The sequence below is a fragment of the Cyprinodon tularosa genome, unplaced genomic scaffold, assembly GCF_016077235.1.
Source record: "Cyprinodon tularosa strain WSP-4 unplaced genomic scaffold, ASM1607723v1 ctg387, whole genome shotgun sequence".
Classification (NCBI taxonomy): domain Eukaryota; kingdom Metazoa; phylum Chordata; class Actinopteri; order Cyprinodontiformes; family Cyprinodontidae; genus Cyprinodon; species Cyprinodon tularosa.
Window position 1 is genome coordinate 1,056,576 of NW_024039104.1, and position 20,060 is coordinate 1,076,635.

Consider the following 20,060-nt stretch of genomic DNA (forward strand, 5'->3'; position numbering starts at 1 on the left):
CATGCAAATTATGCTTTAACTTCCAACTTTGTAAAGGAATACCCAAAAAATTGTCAGATCTTCATTAAAAGAAAGTGTTAATAAGTATCGTTTCCACAATGCTTTGTATGAATACCTAAAAATATCAAGCCATGATTTTATGAATTTACTGGACTGTCTACTGGATTTAGGTAACTGGGACATGCAGACACAACACTGTTAATTCTTTTACTCTCATGGAAACTACATACATGATAATGCCTGGTCTGATAAGGAAAAAATATGCATCAGGAGAAGCCTTGGACCTACTACACTAGCAACTGGTCTAGCAGTGGTTCTGATGAGGACATTTCGATGTCTAATGGTAGTTGTAGTCAGTGTGTATCCCTCCATGGACATGCCTCCCCAGACCAACACTAACTGATCATGCTTAACAATATTGCAGTAAGCATTGCATCCTTCACAGCATCCCCACCCTTTCAAGTCTGTCACCTGAGCTCAGGATGAACCTGCTCTCAGCTGTGAAAAGAACAGGGGGGCCAGTACAAAACCTACAAATTCCTGCATTCTCTTGGAAATGCAAGATAATCCATGGCTCCCCTTAAAGGACCTACTGGAATGTCTCACTCTTTCTAATATTTTGGTCAGAGACATTCCTGTAGTGCACCACAGGAGGTAAATTTGTAGAGCTCTGGTTATATTCCCGTTTCCTCCTTGCACATAGAAGCAGTTCCTGCTCATGGGTTAAGGACCTCTGATGAGCCCGGCCAGCTCTCATATGTCTTGAGGGAGAAGCAGAGAATCTTCTAGCACTACTATATGTAGATTTACCCCCTATGTGGAGAGAAACTGCCTGAGCAACCTTTGGAGTGTGCAGGTATTGTTTCATGCTAGCAGTAGTGACACTGACCCTGGGTCAGTTTGCCCATTCAATAAAGGAGGGGGGAAATATCTCTGGCCCCAATTACAAAACCCTTTAGTTTTTTGTTGTCTAATTGCTCCTTTAGTGTACTTGTTGTTGTTTTATTAATCACCAAACAGCTGACTCTATTCACCAGCCATCTCTACTCCCTGATCATTGTTCCTAAAGGTAACTGACTTGATAAACAATTATTAAAAATAGTTTCTTTAATTTTTTGGCGGTATCACTGGTGGAATTAGACATACTAGAGGTACATTCACACAGAACTTGAATTTCTCAGCTGGAGAGTAGGATTCCCATGTTGTCTCTATGTAAAAGGGCGGATGTGGTGCAAAGCACTTGAGAGAGTGAAAGAGAAGATAACATTAAAACAATTGACCAAGTCAGTTTTGCTGTGACAATGCTTTCGATCAGGGGAATGTTTTTTCTTATGGGCTGGTTATACTCCCCACAGCAGTGTGTCGCAGTGAGCTTGATGCAGACATTTTTGATTTATGCTCAATTTTGAAGCATGGTCTGCGCTATACGCTGTGGGTATAGATACAGCCGAGGTGGTGAGGAAGTGGGGGCGAGTTTGTCCGACAATGGAGGGATATGAGGGCGAAAAAGAACTGGGATCCAAGTGGAAAACGGTTTCAGCTTTCTCGCGCACCTTGCTCTTCTAGCTGGTAAAACTTCACAAGTTGTTTTCAGTAATTTCGGTCATAAAAACAAAACAAGCCGGCCTCCTGTCTGCTGTACTGTCTGCGGTCACCTACAATTTGGGAGAGGTGCAGCAGAGTGTCTACGGAGGGACGGGGACGTCTTTTTGTTCACTGCGACACCTACGCAGACGACCTAGTTTCGAAGTATAAATCAGCCTTAACTTTCCTTAAACAAAGAGAAAGAAAGATAATTTTGAACTCTTCCAAATCTCTCTGTACCAAACATTGCTAGAGCCAAAGCTGTGCTCTACTCTGCTGCACCATCTCCGAAGAGCTGCACCATCCCACTTCAAAACACTCCCAGAAACTCATCTCAGGGACATTGGATGCTGCCCCCAACTGTAATGGGGATAAAAGTCTCTGCGCTCAAATGCTGTATCCTCTTTAAGCCCTAAACTTGCCCAAACACGATTGAGCGTCCGATCAAACAAAAAATCATATTGTAAGAGGTCATGCTATCAGTGCTCATTGCGAGTGAATGGGGATAAACATCCAACAAGATTTTCTGCAGGATCACTAGCGTAGCTCCGACTGTGGTGGACCTCATGTTTATTTTTGTTGCATTATGAAGAAATTCAGTGGCAATTCCATCGGCCTGACAGGAAGAGAGACAGGGTTACAAAGTGAAACGTCCACTTTTGTGGGAAAATACAATGTAAAATTTCTCAATCTGGAGGGAAAACAGTAAGGTTTGGAATACCACAATACATTTATAGCAGGCAGAAAAGACTGATATAAACAGTCAACATTTTGATAAACACAAGAGGTAGAGAGGGAAACTACATTTCAGAGGACACAGGTACCATTGCTTAAAGGGGAACACCGTTTTTTTTTTACATTGGGCCCTTGATTTTATGTTATTGCATCATGTTCTACTCACCAATATGAGTTTTATGTCATTTGGAGCCGTTCTGATGATTCGGTTAGGTTATATCCAAGTAACGTCTTCCTATGGGCAATGACTGATAATTTATCATTTATGGTACGCCAGCATTCATAACATGTAGGCGAATCACTGTCCCCCAGACATTATGGGTTTACAGCATTAAAATCTTTCTTCTTTTTGCACATATTATCTTAGTTTAGCTGAATTTCACTATTAAAGTCCTTGACTGAAATATCCTTAGCTTGGAATTAAATTATTCCAAGTTATATTGTCAATAAATTTTAATTTGAATGGACGTCATTATAGATTTAATCCCAAATGCTCCAACTAACACATAGCCAATTGAACTTGTGTTCACAGACAACATATGAAAATCTGCATTAGGTAAAAAAAATCCTTCTCTCACATTGAATGGAAAGTTTTTGCATAACACAGTTATAATCCAACTGCAACATACTATTCTCCTTTGGAAAGAGTTATGTATCTTCATGCATAAGAAATGTCATTATTTTCCTGATTGAAAACCTTTTTTTTTCATCAGCTTATCCCCACTGCTTTATCTTTGGCAGGTAACTACTCGAGCGAATGATGAAAACGGGTTTAAGGCTTTGATGGACCATTGATATTTCTTTAAAATTATGTAACAGTTTGATAGAACATCCTTGCAGGCTACCAAAAATCCTCCTTTATAACTTAGTCTTCAGATTCCTTTCATGCTTGGGTTTCTTCTTTGTCATCCCTCAAAAGCCTTAGTAATGGGAATGAGCAATCATCGTACTATTTTTTTGCAGTGTGACAATTATTGTTATGATAGCAGTAAACAGTAAGCAGTAATACTGTATTTGTAAACTCCAAAAACAACAAGCGTGGTTGAGATTAGTAATGTTCCATTTTGTGAGCATTAGTTAATATAGATCCATGACAATATGTTTAAGTGCTTAATGTAACTCTTTATAGCTTTAAATGATATTTCTATTTTAATGATCTGTTTGGTCTTTATGTCTCTATTTACATAGATTTTGGCCAATGTTATTATTTTTGTTTGTGGCAACATGGCTGGGGCGTACCACAAGCATCTGATGGAGTTGGCACTGAAACAAACCTACCAAGACACCTGTAACTGCATCAAGTCCCCAATTAAACTGGAGTTTGAGAAGAGACAGCAGGTATTGAAGACTTCTTAATAAGTAGGGTAATGTTAAGGGATAGAGTAATGGTCTGAGTTAGGCCATTGAAATGAGTGCACTATGAATGGAAGTAAATGTAAAGGTCCTACAATAATAGTGTGAGCAAACATGGATGTGTTAGCATGTGTGTGCGTGTGTGTTTTTGTTTTTTTAATACACTGTGGGGCAGGTTTTCAGGGAAAATGGCATGATGTGGGGACTGACTGGTCCTTGTGCCTGGATCCCATGTGGAGAATTACTGTTTTTGGGACAGGGGTCACATTTAGTACTAAGGTGGGAAATGTGTTTAGGTTGGAGCGTGTCATTAACCTGGTTTGCTAAATTAGTCTAGTCTTCAAAGATTCTAAACAACTGGCACTAAATTTAATCTGGGCATGTTGCAGGTAATCAAATTAAGCTGTTTACTCAATTTAGTAATGTACTATGAACTACACCAGCTTTAAATATCAGCTTTGTTTGTGAGAACAACTTCTCCATCTTCTTTATTGTTGTATCTAATGTTTTGCTGACTTTACTGTTTTATCTTATCGGAGGCCAAACATATGAACAAAAATGAAAAAAACACTAAAACCTAGAGATAGTATCCATTTTTATTTGGACACTGATTTCTCAATGCTTGTTTTGACTGAAATAGTCAAATACGTCTTAAGTGTTATCAATATATCTATTTACCGTATAAAGGAAGGTTAATAAATTGTAGATTACTACAGACTTTGAGCTAAGCTAATCTGGCAAAATTTCTAATGCTACTACTTTTATCATTCCTTTGTACATGTTTAAGGGTGTATCCAGTTGTTGTTTTGGAAGTCCACAGTTTGAGTGGACCAGTTTTCCCTCCTGAACAATGAGTTTGTGTTTTTTAACTGTTTGTGTGTGAGGCATAAAATGCCTCAGGTGAAGTATTTTGCAGAGACCCTGGAGTATTGGCTGCTCCTCTGTGTGTGACAGATGGTAGTACTGTATTTGTGTCGAGGCAGTTCTTGAAAGCACCTGGCACAATCATGAAATATTCCATTTGCAGCAGGCTTTAAGAAAATGCTTTACAGTTTAATCTAGCAGCTACTACTTAAGGACCCATCTGAGCTTTACAAAATTAGGTTTTGGGATTTTTATTTTTATTTTTTTGCTTACTTTTAGAAAACTATGACTTTAATAGTTTGTTAATTTGTTTAATGTTAAAATATTATTCTGTTTGTGTTTCTTTTCTGCTACTGTCTTCAGGAGCGTCTTCTTTTGTCTCTACTGCCAGCTCACATTGCTCGAGTAATGAAGGCTGAGATCATCCAGAGACTGAAGGGCCCTAACTTTGGCCAGATTGAGAACACAAACAACTTTCACAACCTCTATGTCCAGAGGCACACTAATGTCAGGCAAGTAGAGGTTTATTCTGATTATTTAAATACCACTGTCAGAAAAGATTTGGCCTTTGCAGATTTATTGTGCTTTCAGATAATTATTTATTTTTTTAGGAAAGAAACTAATCTGACTTTGTAAAAATTTAATTGTCGGCAAAACCTAAACCCTTTTCACACTCTTTATGACAAAAAATGCATTTAAACATTTGTGGTTACTGGCTGGAGTGTTTTGGTCTTCTGATATTAACAAAGTTAAAGTTAGGTTTTGTTAGCATAGTATAACATTTTAAATAATACTCATAGCAGCAGTCAAGACTTTGACTAGGCTGCAAAATGTTGCTGATTTGCTTTAGAATGTTGTTCTAATTCATATAAGTGTGGTTGAGTTTAAGGTAATAAAATGATAAATGGAGATTGTTTTAAAGATTTTCTGTCTAAGTAAAGCATTAATGGTTTCATCATTTGCAGCCAGTCATCCAAGACCTGAGGTAGCCGAGTAGTTTGAGAACATCAAACTACCATTACTGTGATTAACTCTCAAGAATGCTTTCAGCTTTATTCCACATCCATCAGGATACTGATCATTAGAAACCCTTTTCTTGCACCTGGGGTTTGCACTTTTAAAGGAGTCATAACTCAGAAATTGGACTTTGTATTAACTTTGACTTGTATTAGTGTTGAGCTTCAGTTAAATCCTGCAGGGAAATCAGTTATGTGAAAGTGGGTTGTTATTTACCACGTCAGCCCTTTGTTCAAACCTAAAAGGTCCATAAGATCAAGATCTCCAAGAAAGGACTATTTGGTCATTCTCCTAGATTGATATCTCACGGAAGAGTGCTGACTTTGGTCAGACTGCCTGTCTCTATTTCACCAGAAGGAGCAATTCCTTTTTTGTTTGTCCTGTTTTGCCAATATAGCACTGGGAATAGATTTCCCAGAGTTAGATAATAGTCCAAAAGATTTGCTTTATGATTTTTTCCAACTTTGCCATGTGACATCCATTCGTGGATGCTGGCTTTTAATGAGGTTCACTGTCATTGGATTCCCAAATACTTACAAATTACTTGGACCTTTTCTAGACCAATAGATATAAATCACTTTCTCGTTTCTTCTTGAATGTTTTTAAATTAGAACTGGCGTTTGTGGTATTTGATCTTTTCTTAATGTTATCTGAATGATAATGTTTAAGTAAATTCTTCATTATAAATGTCTTCCAGTAATCAAGGCTGGATATGATTAAAGAATAGCTGATTTTAACATATTCATTGAGGTTATATAACACATAATTTGCCTGATAAGAAGCACTTAAATCTGACGACAAAAGGCAAAAACTGCAAAAAAAATAAAAATTTGTTAGAGATTGAAAAGTTTTCTTCTGATGATGTTTGACCAAACCCGAATTCTAATTTGGCTTATGAGTTGTCTGCTTGGGTATGTGAACAAAATCAAAGTAACTATTTCCTTTCCTTATTAGCATTCTTTACGCAGATATAGTTGGATTTACGCGCCTTGCCAGTGACTGCTCACCAGGAGAACTAGTGCATATGCTGAATGAACTGTTTGGCAAATTTGATCAAATTGCTAAGGTAAAAAGCCTTTGTTTAGTTCAAGTCTTTATTTATTTATTTTACATTAAAAAAAATTCTTAGACCCAATATTTCATACCTTTACTGTGCAATTTTATACTCAGGAAAATGAATGCATGCGGATCAAAATTCTTGGCGATTGTTATTACTGTGTGTCCGGCCTCCCAGAGTCATTGCCCAACCATGCAAAGAACTGTGTGAAAATGGGTCTGGACATGTGTGAAGCTATCAAGTAAGTGGCACATATATGAAGATAATATTTTACACACCTTGTAAAACCGTGATTACCTGTCTAAATGTTGTCCAACACACATTCCAGTTTTTCCCAACTTGAATGTTGTTGTTAGTTAGTGATGAGTGGATTAGTTATGACTAAACTAATGACGGAGAGAATCAAAGTCTAAGCCTGGGCAGTATGAAGAAGGTTTCATTCCCTTAAGGAAAAACTAATATATAAAACACCATTCAACTCATTATAAAAATGTGATTGTCACTTTAAATTACAACAAGACAGACAACCAATAGTTGTAGGATTCATTGTTTTACGGAAGCACATGGGACATGTCCTCTGCACTTTTTCTAAAGTCCATTTTGGTCCCTTGCACTTTTTACTGTCCAAAAACAATGTTATGCTACAGTAAACAGACTTTCGTCGAGCACTAGGACCAAGCCGAAAAACCGTGGCTCAAGCTAAAGCCCTCCGTCTTTTCTTGTGTGATTGGCTGTCACCGCTGCCACTCCTGAGATGCGAACTCTATGCACCACTGAATCAGGTCTGTGATTGGATGGTCATAGAGCTGCTGAAGACCTACCCGCTCCAGTAATTAGAAGAATTGTATGGTCGCAAGTCTTTTGAGATAACTTAAACGGTCCAGGAGGTATGGTCTTGTAGAAAAACATGGGTCTGCAAAAGACGACAGTTGGTGAGGGAGCCTGCTACTGGAACTTAGGCATTCTTTTATTCCCTTGGTTCACATAATCTGAAAGGGTTTTAATATCAGGTGTACTAATTTACACACATTTTTGAATTAATGTCATGTGCTTGTGTGTGTTAAGTTATTAATCGTTTGATTAAAAGTGCTGATAAATCAAATGCATTAATATTAAATATTATTATCATCAAAATAGGAACAAATACAATCTGTTAATGTGATTTTATACATCCAAGCTGATAATAATTGTAAAACTGTGTCTTTAAACTACACGGATTGTTGCATCATAAATTGTACAGTTGTTAATTTCCTGCATCCATATATTTTGTCAGGAGAGGGATAGCAGTGATACAAGAGAAAGTGGGGGGAAAAAACACAGAAGAATTATTAAAAAACGTGCTGAACTTATACCGGTATATAATAGTTATATAGAAAAATACTAGCATCCCCTCCACTTCTGAAATCATAATTTCGTCCATGGGTTTACATTTTCACTGGATTTAAAGAACATTTTTGTTTTTGTGGTTTTATTTTTTTGGACACCGTAAATATGAATGTGGCCCATACAAGATATATATTTTCCAGTATGGACTAGTTTCTGTGAAAATGTATTTACAAAAGCACAGTTGAATTTTTGTTTGTATTATATTTCCATAATGTTTTGTTTATTCATCAACGTAAGTCAGCGGGCATGCTCCATTACAAGTAAATAACTACTGTAACTTTGTGGGTTTGATTTACTAGTTTACAACTTTGTATCTGACTGAAACATCTGCTGATGAAAATTTAACAGGTTAGTTCATACAGGCAGTGAATCATAGAGCAGACCCTACATACTTTCCAAAGTGCATACTCTACATTGAAAAGAAGTCATATTAATGGGGGAACTTGGATCAAATTAGCAGCTTAATTGGGCTCAGCTGCTACTTTTTTAACAGATGACATTGCACAATCCGGCAGGGACATCGTAAAATGACTTTTTTAAGATTGAGAGAAGGTTTAGAAGGCCATCATCTTCATAGCTTTTCAAAGCTGTTTCAAACGTTACAGGCTTTTTGAAAATTCATTTATTATTTTTAGTACATTTACAGATGACTCCTGGTCCAGTTTCATTTTTGCTACACTTTACACATCAAAATAAAACTCACAGGTTTAATGAGTAAAAGAAAATATTAGGTAGTGCTTGGCAAAAATAGTTAAATAATAAATAAATAATTTAAAGTGTTTGCAGTTCACCAGACTTAAGGGAAGACAATTGTAAAGAACTGTTGCAATTTCCTAGTCCAACTCCAGTTCCAATCTGAAAGGCTATTGGTGGATTTTAAGAAATTGCACAAAGAAGAATATGTCCAACACTCAATGATGTAAAGAATATGCTGAGAGTTGTTCTTGCCAAATCTGCTTATTCAAGGCATAGAAACATTGGCTGAACTTTGGTTTTCAAACAAAGATTTTCTACATTACCTCTTTGTTGTACAGAGGGGAATCTGCTGTGTTTTTTGTACACTTATTATTAGACCAGGATGTTCAGATTCGGTCCTTGAGAGCCGCTGTCCTGCTGGTTTTACAGGTTTTCCTGCTTCAGCACAGATTATTTCTATTGATATCTGATTAATAGGCTTTTGCTGAACTGTAATTATCAAAATCACCTGTGCTGAAGCCAAGAAACTTTGAAACCTGTCAGACAGCAGCCCTCGAGGACCCACTTCGGACATGCCCATTAGAATGAACTGTTTAACCTGGCGAAGACCAGATTACTATGAAGTCTTGCTATGTAAAAGTTCTGAAACACGCACTAATTTCTATAAATGTGTGACTCCAATTTATGAACAAAATTGAGGTTTATGCTTATACACTCATACAAGGCTGCTGTGATATTAGGCAGCATTGAGCTGATTTTAAATCGCTTTGCTAGAGCCAGTAGATGCAGAAAGTTAAACCGGCTGAAGTAATTTCTGCCTTATTGTCCAGATTCTAAAGTACAGTTTAGAACAGAGTAATTCGGGGAAAAAAGTCACACAGGTCCTAGACCTCAATCATTTAGCCTTCCTTGTTATCATTTGCTATGTCAGCCTACAAGTTTTGATTTTCAACCTGTTTACTGAATCATATTTCAGTTATAGTTATGTAATGGACATAATGTGCCGACTCGTCTTCCATTAAAGTTATCAAAATTAAAATTAGATGAAGGCTTTTGGAGTTAGCATCCTAATTTGTGCCAACTCTTTTTAATGTGATTGGACGATTGATTCAAAGACTATTCTAAGGGCTGTGTTGGGCAATTCCTTCTTCATTATCAATTAGTGAAAATTGTAGCTCCTACCTTTTTTTCCCGTCACCTTTTGCAACAACAGTAAGAACACTGTAATGCCAAATGGCATTATATTAATTTTGGACATTGACGACCAATGTCAGTGACCTGATCTTTATCCAACTGAGTATCCATGTTTGAATGTTAACCCCACTGAAGACATGCAAGCCCACAAACCAGCAGGAACTGAGTCCCTAAGGTAAAAGCCTGGTGGAGCATTTGGAAAAGAGGAAAACCAGCATCAACTAATAATGCTAAATTCAAAGCCTCATGCTGTCAAATTCATTTGAGCTAGGGAAACCAAGATATTATGTTTAATAAAGGCTACTTTTCTTTAAAATTAATGCAAACTTTTTATACAGCCAACTGAATTAAGGCTGAGAATCTTTTTTATAGAGTTTTTTATTTCATTATCTTCATGGTAATGTACAGCACCCAAATAGCAAAAAGATAATCTAGACAAATCATGTCATCAGACTCTTAAGTTCAGTAGTAGGTTATGTAAAAGGCTGTGATACTTTTATTCATAAAGGGATAAGTTAAGGATTAATTTTTGTTTTAATCAAAATATCAATTATTTAGGCAAACCTAATTTGATTATTGTTGGGCAGATATTTCAGTCTTTTCTTTAAACAATCAAATATAAATCTAATAAATGTAAAGAAATATTAGACTTTTATTACATGCAGTCCCCAAGAAAATATATAAGACCACTCTTTTTTGTTGTCATGTTCATTGTATGCATCAGTAATATAACATTTAAAACAAATGATTGGAAGTCAAGAGTAATATGACAACTTTTTCAGCAACTGTATAAATTAAGCTCTCTGGAGTGTGTGTATGTTGGAGATTTGGGCCCAATCCCAAACCGGGCCCCTAAGCACTAACCCTTCACTATCAAGTGTCACTCCCAATTAAGTCTCACTTTCAGCTGTGGAAGGCGCCTTGCTTGAAGGTGTGGGGGTATAAACCAGAATTGGAAGGCTTCTTCCCACTAACGGAAAAGGAAAGCAGTCGTTTCTAAGGCAACGCAGTGACACCCCATGTGCATGGATGCAGCTCTGGGGCGCAGGTTGACATTACATTAAACATTTGGCCCTTTCTTAAAACAAATTAAGACAGTCAGATAAAAATATTTCAAAGAGGACCTTTCATTTTGGAATTAATAAATTTTTATATACTAACTTGTGATTTTCTGTCAGTGTAACAAAAATGCAGCAAACTAACAGAATTTACATTTGGTGGAACGTGTTTCCTCCGCCACCAGGCCGCTGTTACACCTGCTGCCGAATTCCAGCAAGCCTGCATCTGATGCAGACTCACTATATAAGGGCTGAACGGTCCAATGGCCCTACCCAATATGGGGTTTGGAATGGCACTTAATATGGCGGACTGTTCGGGGGAAAGCACAAATGCAGGGTTAGTGCTCAGGGTTAGTGCTTGTGGGCCAGCTTGGGATTGGGCCTTGGTGTTGTATTTGTACACTTTTGCTACAGAGAAATGGAAACTTTAATATTTTTAACTAAAAAATTGTATAGGTTCTCTTATGCTTTATTGAATACTATTTTTCAATGCATTCCAGGAAAGTACGAGATGCTACAGGGGTTGATATTAACATGCGTGTTGGTGTACATTCTGGGAATGTCCTTTGTGGTGTTATTGGACTTCAAAAGTGGCAGTATGATGTTTGGTCACATGACGTCACATTGGCCAATCATATGGAGGCAGGAGGTGTACCAGGGTAAGTAAAAAATAAGTTAAATAAAAACACATTGGTTTAATGTCTGTTTTATGAAGTCTTACATTTTCTAACTCTTTATCTGTTGAGAATTTTTTTAAAATAATATCAATAAATATATCCCCACATGACCAATCACTTCATTTTCAGACGAGTTCACATAACATCAGTGACTCTGGAACACCTAAATGGTGCTTATAAGGTTGAGGATGGTGATGGACAAGAGAGAGATCCTTACCTAAAGGAACATGGTGTTATCACTTATCTTGTTATCAACCCAAAGGTACAGGTCTTCCCTTGAATAAAAGAAATACCAGTCATGAAAGAAACTGATTTAAAATCGCATTACTTCCATGTGTGTTCAGGTGGAGCGTCAGAGTCCAGAACCTTATTATCGACCCAGATACACTCTTGATGGAGCAAAAATGAGAGCGTCAGTCAGGATGACCCGATATCTGAAGTCATGGGGAGCAGCCAAGCCCTTTGCCAACCTCCACCACAGAGACAGCATGACAAATGAAAATGGCAAGATTAGCACTTCTGTGTGTATTTCATGTTATTCTAGACCAATTGTATTATTCATGTGATGAATAGCACATTTGTTGGTGCCAGCCTATGCTGTATCCGCTCTTGATCTGTTTTAAGGATGTGCCGATGGGACGGTATCATTTCCAGAGGAGATCAGAAAGGTAAGGTGCCATTTTATCTTTGATATTAAATTATGCAATGAGACTGTATTTTAATCAGAGGCCTTAATGTCTAAAACATAGCTTCAATTGTATTTTCTTCTTTGCACTCTTTTTTAATAAAGGACAAAGTCTCAGAAGAAAAGGTTTGAAGAGGAATTTAATGAAAGGATGATCAGGACGTTTGACGGAATAAACTCACAAAAGTAATCTTTTCTTTTTTACCTTTCTGTGTTTAGTACATTATAAACAAACAGAGTTTAGAGCTAAAACCATGTCTTAAAGTTGCTATTTATATCTGGGGTTCTTCCTCTTTCTTAAAAACTGTCTTGCAGAACAGTTTAGTATTTGTTGTTGTTTATTTCAGAAAGGGAAACTTGTATATTATGTTTACACTTGGTCCCTGACATGTAAAGATCTCAGATAAATTGCTTGTGCAAAGAAAAAGTTGGTATGTTGCAGGTTCTACTCAAATTACGAATTTTTTATAGCTGCAAATTGCTGTGGTATGCCCTATTCAAATGAGAATTTGTCTTTACTGAGAGTAGAGGGAATCACTTTACCCATGCTAAGGACAGTTCAAATTTGTTGTTACTATAGAATTCCCTTTAGTACCTAGACAGCTTGCACATCATATGGGAATTGTCAAGGCAAATGCTTTGAATTCAAAATCGAAGAATGTTATCAAAATTTGCCCCAAATTTTTTTATTTTATTTAGTGTGGACAAATAAGAAATTTTGAGAGTGAAACTGTGAAAGGACACTGAATATACCAAATTATGAATAATGTTATTTTTTGTTTACATTCCATCCAGGTTTTATGAAAGCTTGACTGCTTTTTGTCTGCTTTTTTTTTAGACAGTGGCTCAAGTCTGAGGACATTCAAAGAATATCATTGTTTTTTCATAACAGATCATTGGAAAAAGAGGTAAAATATGTTTTAAGTAACTATGCCTGTATCGCTTCTTGGGTGAATTAAAAGTACATAAACCATTATTGTTTAAAAATTTTCCCTTTTTCTTGCGCTGTCTACATTGAGCTTAAAATGTAACTTTGTGTATCATGTGTTAAAGTGTATCTTGATTGCACAGTCCAAAAGATTCTGAAGAAAATAACTCATAGAAATGTATTGTTGACGCAATGCCTTTCAAATGTTTTCTTTTGTGTTTTTTCTGTTTAGTACCGAGCAACAACCTTGCCTGCATTTAAATACTATGTCACCTGTGCCTGCTTGATCTTTTTCTGCATCTTTGTTGTGCAGATCCTGGTTCTACCAAGGTGAGTTAGATTCCTTTCTCTCTGTATATATGTATATATATATATTAAGGCTGGGACATTAACGCGTTAATTTCGATTAATTAATCACACAAATATTAACGCGTTAAAAAAACGCATTTTAATCGCACACCACAGTCTCCTGGAAGTCGTTTGGGATTTCACCCAAGTAATTATTTCACCTGTGGGGGCAGCATTAGAACTATGGCCAGAATACCGTCAGACGGAAACTGAAGAAGAAGAACAGAGAAGAAAGTAGCTTTTAACTAGAAGGAGAGACAACCATGGAAGAATTAGACGAAGCAGATGAAAACATTTTAGTTGGTCCTTTTGCAGGGGAAATTTTGTTTTAAAATACAGGAGGGAAGAGTCGATAAGAGCGCGGTCATATGTAAATTATGCAACAAGGAATTCGCCTATCACCGCAGCGTATCAAGCCTCAAATATCACCTGAACGCAAAGCATGTAGCAGCTAGTTTGGCAGATACTAGCGTGGAAGCTAGCCCAACTGGGAGGAAGACGAAACAACCCACACTACACCAGCTGACTGGCTTCAAGGGCAGGGTAAACAAGACCTAGGCCGAGAAAATGACCAACGCGCTGGCTTACTGGGCGGCTCTCGACTGTAGACCCATTGCTGTGGTAGAAGATAAGGGGCTGGAAAAGATTCTTTAAAAAAAATAAACAAACAATATTTTGTTTATTAAGCTTATGTGTTGTCATTCAAAATCCATGTGGAAAAAGTTACTTCCTGCTGTTTCCAAGTATGCGATTAAAATGCGATTAAAAATTTTAATCGCGTCCCACCCCTAATATATATATATATATATATATATATATATATATATATATATATATATATATTTATTTATATATATATATGTGTGTGTGTGTGTGTGTGTGTGTGTGTGTGTGTGTGTGTGTGTGTGTGTGTGTGTGTGTGTGTGTGAGTAATTTTTTTCTTTATACACTGCTCAAAAAATAAAGGGAACAGTACAAAACCAATATAACTTCAATCAATTCAAACTGCTGTGAAATTAAACTGTACCATTTGGAAGCAACAAATTTCACATGAAATAGACAGTAGATGCAAATTAATAGCAATTAGCAAGACACACTCAATAAAGGAGTGGTTCTGCAGGAGTTGACCACAGACCTCTTCTCAGAACCTATGATTTCTGCCTGATGGTTTTGTCACTTTTGAATGTTGCTGGTAGAAGGAGACGGTTTCTACAATCCACACAAGTGGCTCAGGTCCTGCAGCTCATCCACGATGGCACATCAATGTCAGATGTGGCACAAAGATTGGCTGTATCTGTCAGTGTAGTATACTGTGGCTGAAGGCACTACAAGTGACAGGGCAGTACACCAGGAGAAAATGGAAGAAGCTGTAGTAGGGCAACAACTGAGCAGCAGGACCGCTATCTCCACTTATGTGCAAGGAGGATCAGGAGGAGCACTGCCAGAGCCCTGCAAAATAGCCTCCAGTGGGCCACATATGTGCATGTGTCTGCACAAATGGTTAGAAACAGACTCCATGAGGATGGGATGAGTTGTCAACGTCCACAGATGGTGGTTATGCTTACAGACCGACACCGTGCAAGAAGCCTGGCATTTTCCAGAGAACTGCAAGTTTGGCAAATTTGCCACAGGTTCCCTGTGCTAATCACAGATGAAAGCTGGTTCACTTTTGTCTCCAGACATGACTGTCTGGACACCTAAGGAGAGCAATCTGCTGACTGCAACAAAAGATTACTGTACAGTGCATGACTGATTTGGCAGTGGGTCAATAATGGTGTTGGGTAGCCTTTCTGCACAGAGGTAGCATGACTGCCAATAGGTACCGAGATGAGAACCTCAGACCCCTTGTGAGACCATAATGCCAGACAATGCTAGACCTCATGAATGCATTGAAGCTATAGACTGGCCTGGCCTTTTCCCAGACCAGAATCCGATTGAGCAAATCTGGGACATCATGTCTCGATCATCCACCAATGTCACGTTGCACCACTGACTGTCCAGGAGTTGCCGTATGCTTTAGTCCACGTCTATTGTAATGAAATTACATCAAAGTTTGATCAACCTGTAGTGTGTTTTTCCACTTTAATTTGGCTCTAATTTGTGACTACAAATCCAGGCCTCCATTAGTTAATACATTTTATTTTCATTGATTTCTGTATGAATTTGTTGTCAGCACACATTCAACTTTGTACAGAAAAAAGAATTCATGGAGAATATTTAATTTATTCAGATATAGGATGTGTTATTTGAGTGTTCCCCTTATTTTTTTTTAAGCAGTGTATATGCTTCTTACTCTCTATGTATATTTAATATATATGTATATGCACTTTTTTTCTTATTCTTAGAACGGTTGTCTTAGGAGTGTCATTTGGCATGGCCTTTCTCACCCTCTCGTTGATAATTCTTATATGTTTCATTGGACACTTCTTGGTAAGTGTAATTTATTTATTTGTTTATTTTATTGTAAAGCTAAATGTGTCCTCATTTAATAGAAGTATGTTTTGCTCATTTTCAATTTTACAAAGACAGAGAGCAGTTCAAGGATTATTTCCTTAATTAATATCTAATAAATTAACCTTCTGCAGTTCAGGAATTTGCACTGTGTGGGTGAGGGTTTTCCTGATAATAATGTTAGGTGTTAATCGAGTGGCACATGGCTGTGGGGTTATGGTATGGGCAGGTGCATGTTTTTGATAACAAACACAGCTGGATTTTCTTTTCTAAGACATTTTCAATACATGGAAAAGCACCCATTGGTCGGCTATTCATCCAAGACCATCCCGTTCAGATGCAGTATGATGAAGCACAGCCCCAAGTTGCAAGGATCTTTGCACCAAGCTGGGCAAATAGTGATCACACTAGATATGAACTGTTTTGATCAAGACAGTAAAACTCGACATTGTACACTGCCTTCTTTCTTGCCAGTTCTAGGCACACCTGTGAAACAGTGACGTCTAATCAGGATGCTAATCTGCCACACCTGTGAGATTAAGGGGTTATGCTATTGAAGAATTGCTCATTAATTTATTTAGACATATTTGTAAGAAGTTGTTTCAAAAAGGGTCTTTTGTATAGAAAGATCAATCCTTTTGGATCAGTTCATTAAAAATTGGAGCACATATATGGTTTTTGTGTGTATTTAGAATATTGTCTTCTCCATATTGATACAGCACCACACCACCACACAGAAAAATCAAACCACTTAATGTTTTTGCTATTTACTCAGAAAATCATACATCCAATAACAAAACAAAAGTTGTAGAAAAGCATCAATAAAAATTAAAATCTAAATGCACATATTCTGCTTTCATTGATTTTATCAAGTGTTAATATTGGTTGCCTTCCTTTTACAACTAGTTTACAGTCTGTTTCATCAAGCTGTGCAACTTAAAATTCCTCCTTTATGAAATGGATGCTGCAGACCTTTGTTCATTCAGTTGTTTTATTCTTTTCAATGGTTTAAAATTTTGGAGTAGTCCTGTACAGTATTTAGACAGCACATCTGAAGCTTACCAATAACCATAGTTTCGAATAAACCCTTTCTAGATAAGTGTGATGAAGGAAATAAGGGAAATAATTCCTGCAGCTAAGGAGAGGCAAGCACACATACCAAGTGCTGAAAGAAAAAAAAGAATAGCCATATTAACTATTGAAATTGATGCTTGTTAATCAATGGCGTAATGACTCAACATTAGGTCCCCATATGAAGTACAACCCCCCATCCTCCCCCGGAATCCGCTTAAGTACCTCTTTTTGGTGTCCATCGTCACTAATACATAGTACGTAACGGTTATGTTTTTAATCAATGCTCTGGATTACCCACAATTCCAAGTCGTATTGTAAAAAATAAAATACTCAAATACATCATTCTTTTAAGATCTTTATTTTGGTTTTAAACATATTATACGAGTGTATTCTTTCCTACCGTCTAATGAACTATACACAGTTATTAAAGGAATAGTACACCCAAAACATGATTAGCCTTCATTTTCTACTCACCCCCATGCTGAACAACACTCTGGACTACTTTTTTGATATCTCAAATGCATCTGGAGATCTGGGAGGCTTCTTGCTGTCTGCTGACATTCAAATAATGGAGGTCTATGGTGCCCGAGACAGAAAGGTCCATAAAAGTCCACAAAAAACGTGTCAATATTCCTCCATACTGCTCGTCCAATGTATTCCAAGTGTCCTGAGTGGGTAGCGTCCAGAATTTACTCGAAACGAAGTCATTTAGAATGTTTTTAGAGCATAAACAGTAGTGTATAGGATTTCCTGAAAGCGCGCACCTGCGCGTTCACAACGCTACGGAAGCCGGCAGACCAAACCAGATGAAAGTGCGCATTCAGCGTCTGCTCTGCCAATAATGCAAGCGTAGAAGAAGAAATGTGCTGTTTACCTGTGCAAAGAAAAAAACAACGAAAGAAAAATGTCTGAGGACTTCAGTGTTGAGGAAGAGCATGAGTTCTTTGCCGAGCTGAATGCGCACTTTCATCTGGTTTGGTCTGCCGCGGTTTCCGTAGCGTCGTGAATGCGCTTTCAGGAAATCCTATACACTACTGTTTATGCTCTAAAAACATTCTAAATGACTTCGTTTCGAGTAAATTCTGGATGCTACCCACTCAGGACACTTGGAATACATTGGACGAGCAGTATGGAGGAATATTGAAACGTTTTTTGTGGACTTTCATGGACCTTTCTGCCTCGGGCACTGGGCACCTCCATTATTTGAATGTCAGCAGACAGCAAGAAGCCTCCCAGATCTCCAGATGCATTTGAGATATCAAAAAAGTAGTCCAGAGTGTTGTTCAGCATGGGGGTGAGTAGAAAATGAAGGCTAATCATGTTTTGGGTGTACTATTCCTTTAAGATAGTAATTAAAAGTACCACTGTCTGCTTCGCTATTGGTGTCGTGTTTAAACGGCTCACCATCATGATGAAATCTGCCATGTGTTGGGGTGTAAATAAGGTCTGGTCAGCTGATTTAGTATCAGGTAAGTTTAATACGAATTTTTCGCACCATTAAATTTTCAAAGAGACATCCTAGTCCACATTTGTGTAGGGGGCCTACCAGGTGTCAGTGACAGGGCCCCGAAGAGGTCAGGGGCCCCTAAGCAACTGCATACTCTGCTTACCGATAGTTACGCCATTGTTGTTAATGACTGTTAAATTGTTGGAGGGTTTATGCCAAACCCTTATCTAGCTTTTGCTAGGAGGTCAATATTATTTTATGATTTTGAGACAAATTCTGAGCACTTATCTTTATCTTTTTTAATCTAGCTCATGTTCAATCACATATTTTTTACTTATAAACTTACAAAATACTTACAAAACATAATGATTTAAGATACAAGTTATTATAGGCATTCAGCTAAATATATTTCAGTTTGGAGAGTTGGGCAACAGTTCTCATGTGATAGAGAAGGTAAACAGATATTTAACTTTTCTCAGTATGTTAAAGCATCTTAAAAGAAGTAATATTAGGCACTAATTTCCACTCAGTCAAAAGTCAGAGAATTTAAATAAATCAATAAATACAATAACAAGCTCACTTAAAATTTAAACAGGTTAGAGTTTAACTGTATATTTTATTGGGGAAATGTATACCTACATTGAGTCTGTTCTTAAACTGTTTCTTAATTTACTAGAATTCTTAAATGACAATTGCTCAGACTGTTGTGTACTGCCTGTTATATCAGCATGTAAGAGTATGATCCTGGGATCCTATGTTTCTTTTTCCTGTTGTTGTGGGGAATTCTCTCTGCATCTTTACACAGAAGAAAGATCATAAAAAATTCTGAGGGTGGTGTTGGTGTGGGTCTTTGGTTTTGAGGGGATTGTATTAAGTTGTGTATTGCATTATACAGAACATAAAGGTTGCACCTCCACATGCTTTTGAGGTGATGTAGTAGAATGAAAGGCATCTTTGGGCACCTCTGTCCTCACTGAACAAGTTTGCCACAGTCTCTCACACTCTCACTTGACAAGAGAAAATCCAAGAGGAGAAGAGAGTGCAGAACACAAGGAGATGCTTAGAGATAATAAAAACACCTCTATTTTCTTTTTGTGATGCAACAAAACTACTATAAAACCAGCATGGGGATGATGAAGATAAACTGGTTTTAAAATATTAAAGTACTGTAATTTTCAAACTTGTCCAGGCTCATACAAGTTGTTCTTCCTGAGTACTGATCATTTTACCATTGAGTGCTTTTAGTTCTAAACTCGGCTCCCCATTATCTTGCTTGGGATTCTACGACAGCTCTTGGTTACATAAAAAATATGAAAACCTTCAGCTTTTGTGTTGCCATTTTTCTTGTATGTTTTTTTTTTTTTTTTGTCTTTGCATTGCAGTTTCTATATCTGTCTGGGAGGTGTCTTCATTTTGTGGAACATTTTTACTTAGGAAAGTTTTTTCAGTGTTAGGTTTAGATCAGGTCGTTACAGGACAGAGAAAAATGCTTGGAGCTTGCACAGC

The 20,060-nt window shown here is 37.3% G+C and overlaps 1 protein-coding gene across 1 annotated transcript in view; it reads left to right on the forward strand.

Moving 5' to 3' along the window:
* Positions 1 to 20,060, forward strand: part of adcy2a (adenylate cyclase 2a) — a 60,198-nt gene that overhangs the window by 18,010 nt on the left and 22,128 nt on the right. Inside the window, exons 4-15 of the mRNA XM_038297358.1 lie at positions 3,508 to 3,657; positions 4,900 to 5,048; positions 6,508 to 6,619; positions 6,724 to 6,851; positions 11,445 to 11,603; positions 11,751 to 11,883; positions 11,966 to 12,142; positions 12,246 to 12,289; positions 12,412 to 12,492; positions 13,145 to 13,214; positions 13,467 to 13,564; positions 15,928 to 16,012. Coding sequence (XP_038153286.1) covers positions 3,508 to 3,657; positions 4,900 to 5,048; positions 6,508 to 6,619; positions 6,724 to 6,851; positions 11,445 to 11,603; positions 11,751 to 11,883; positions 11,966 to 12,142; positions 12,246 to 12,289; positions 12,412 to 12,492; positions 13,145 to 13,214; positions 13,467 to 13,564; positions 15,928 to 16,012 — 1,386 coding nt within the window. The remainder of the gene's footprint in view (positions 1 to 3,507; positions 3,658 to 4,899; positions 5,049 to 6,507; positions 6,620 to 6,723; positions 6,852 to 11,444; positions 11,604 to 11,750; positions 11,884 to 11,965; positions 12,143 to 12,245; positions 12,290 to 12,411; positions 12,493 to 13,144; positions 13,215 to 13,466; positions 13,565 to 15,927; positions 16,013 to 20,060) is intronic.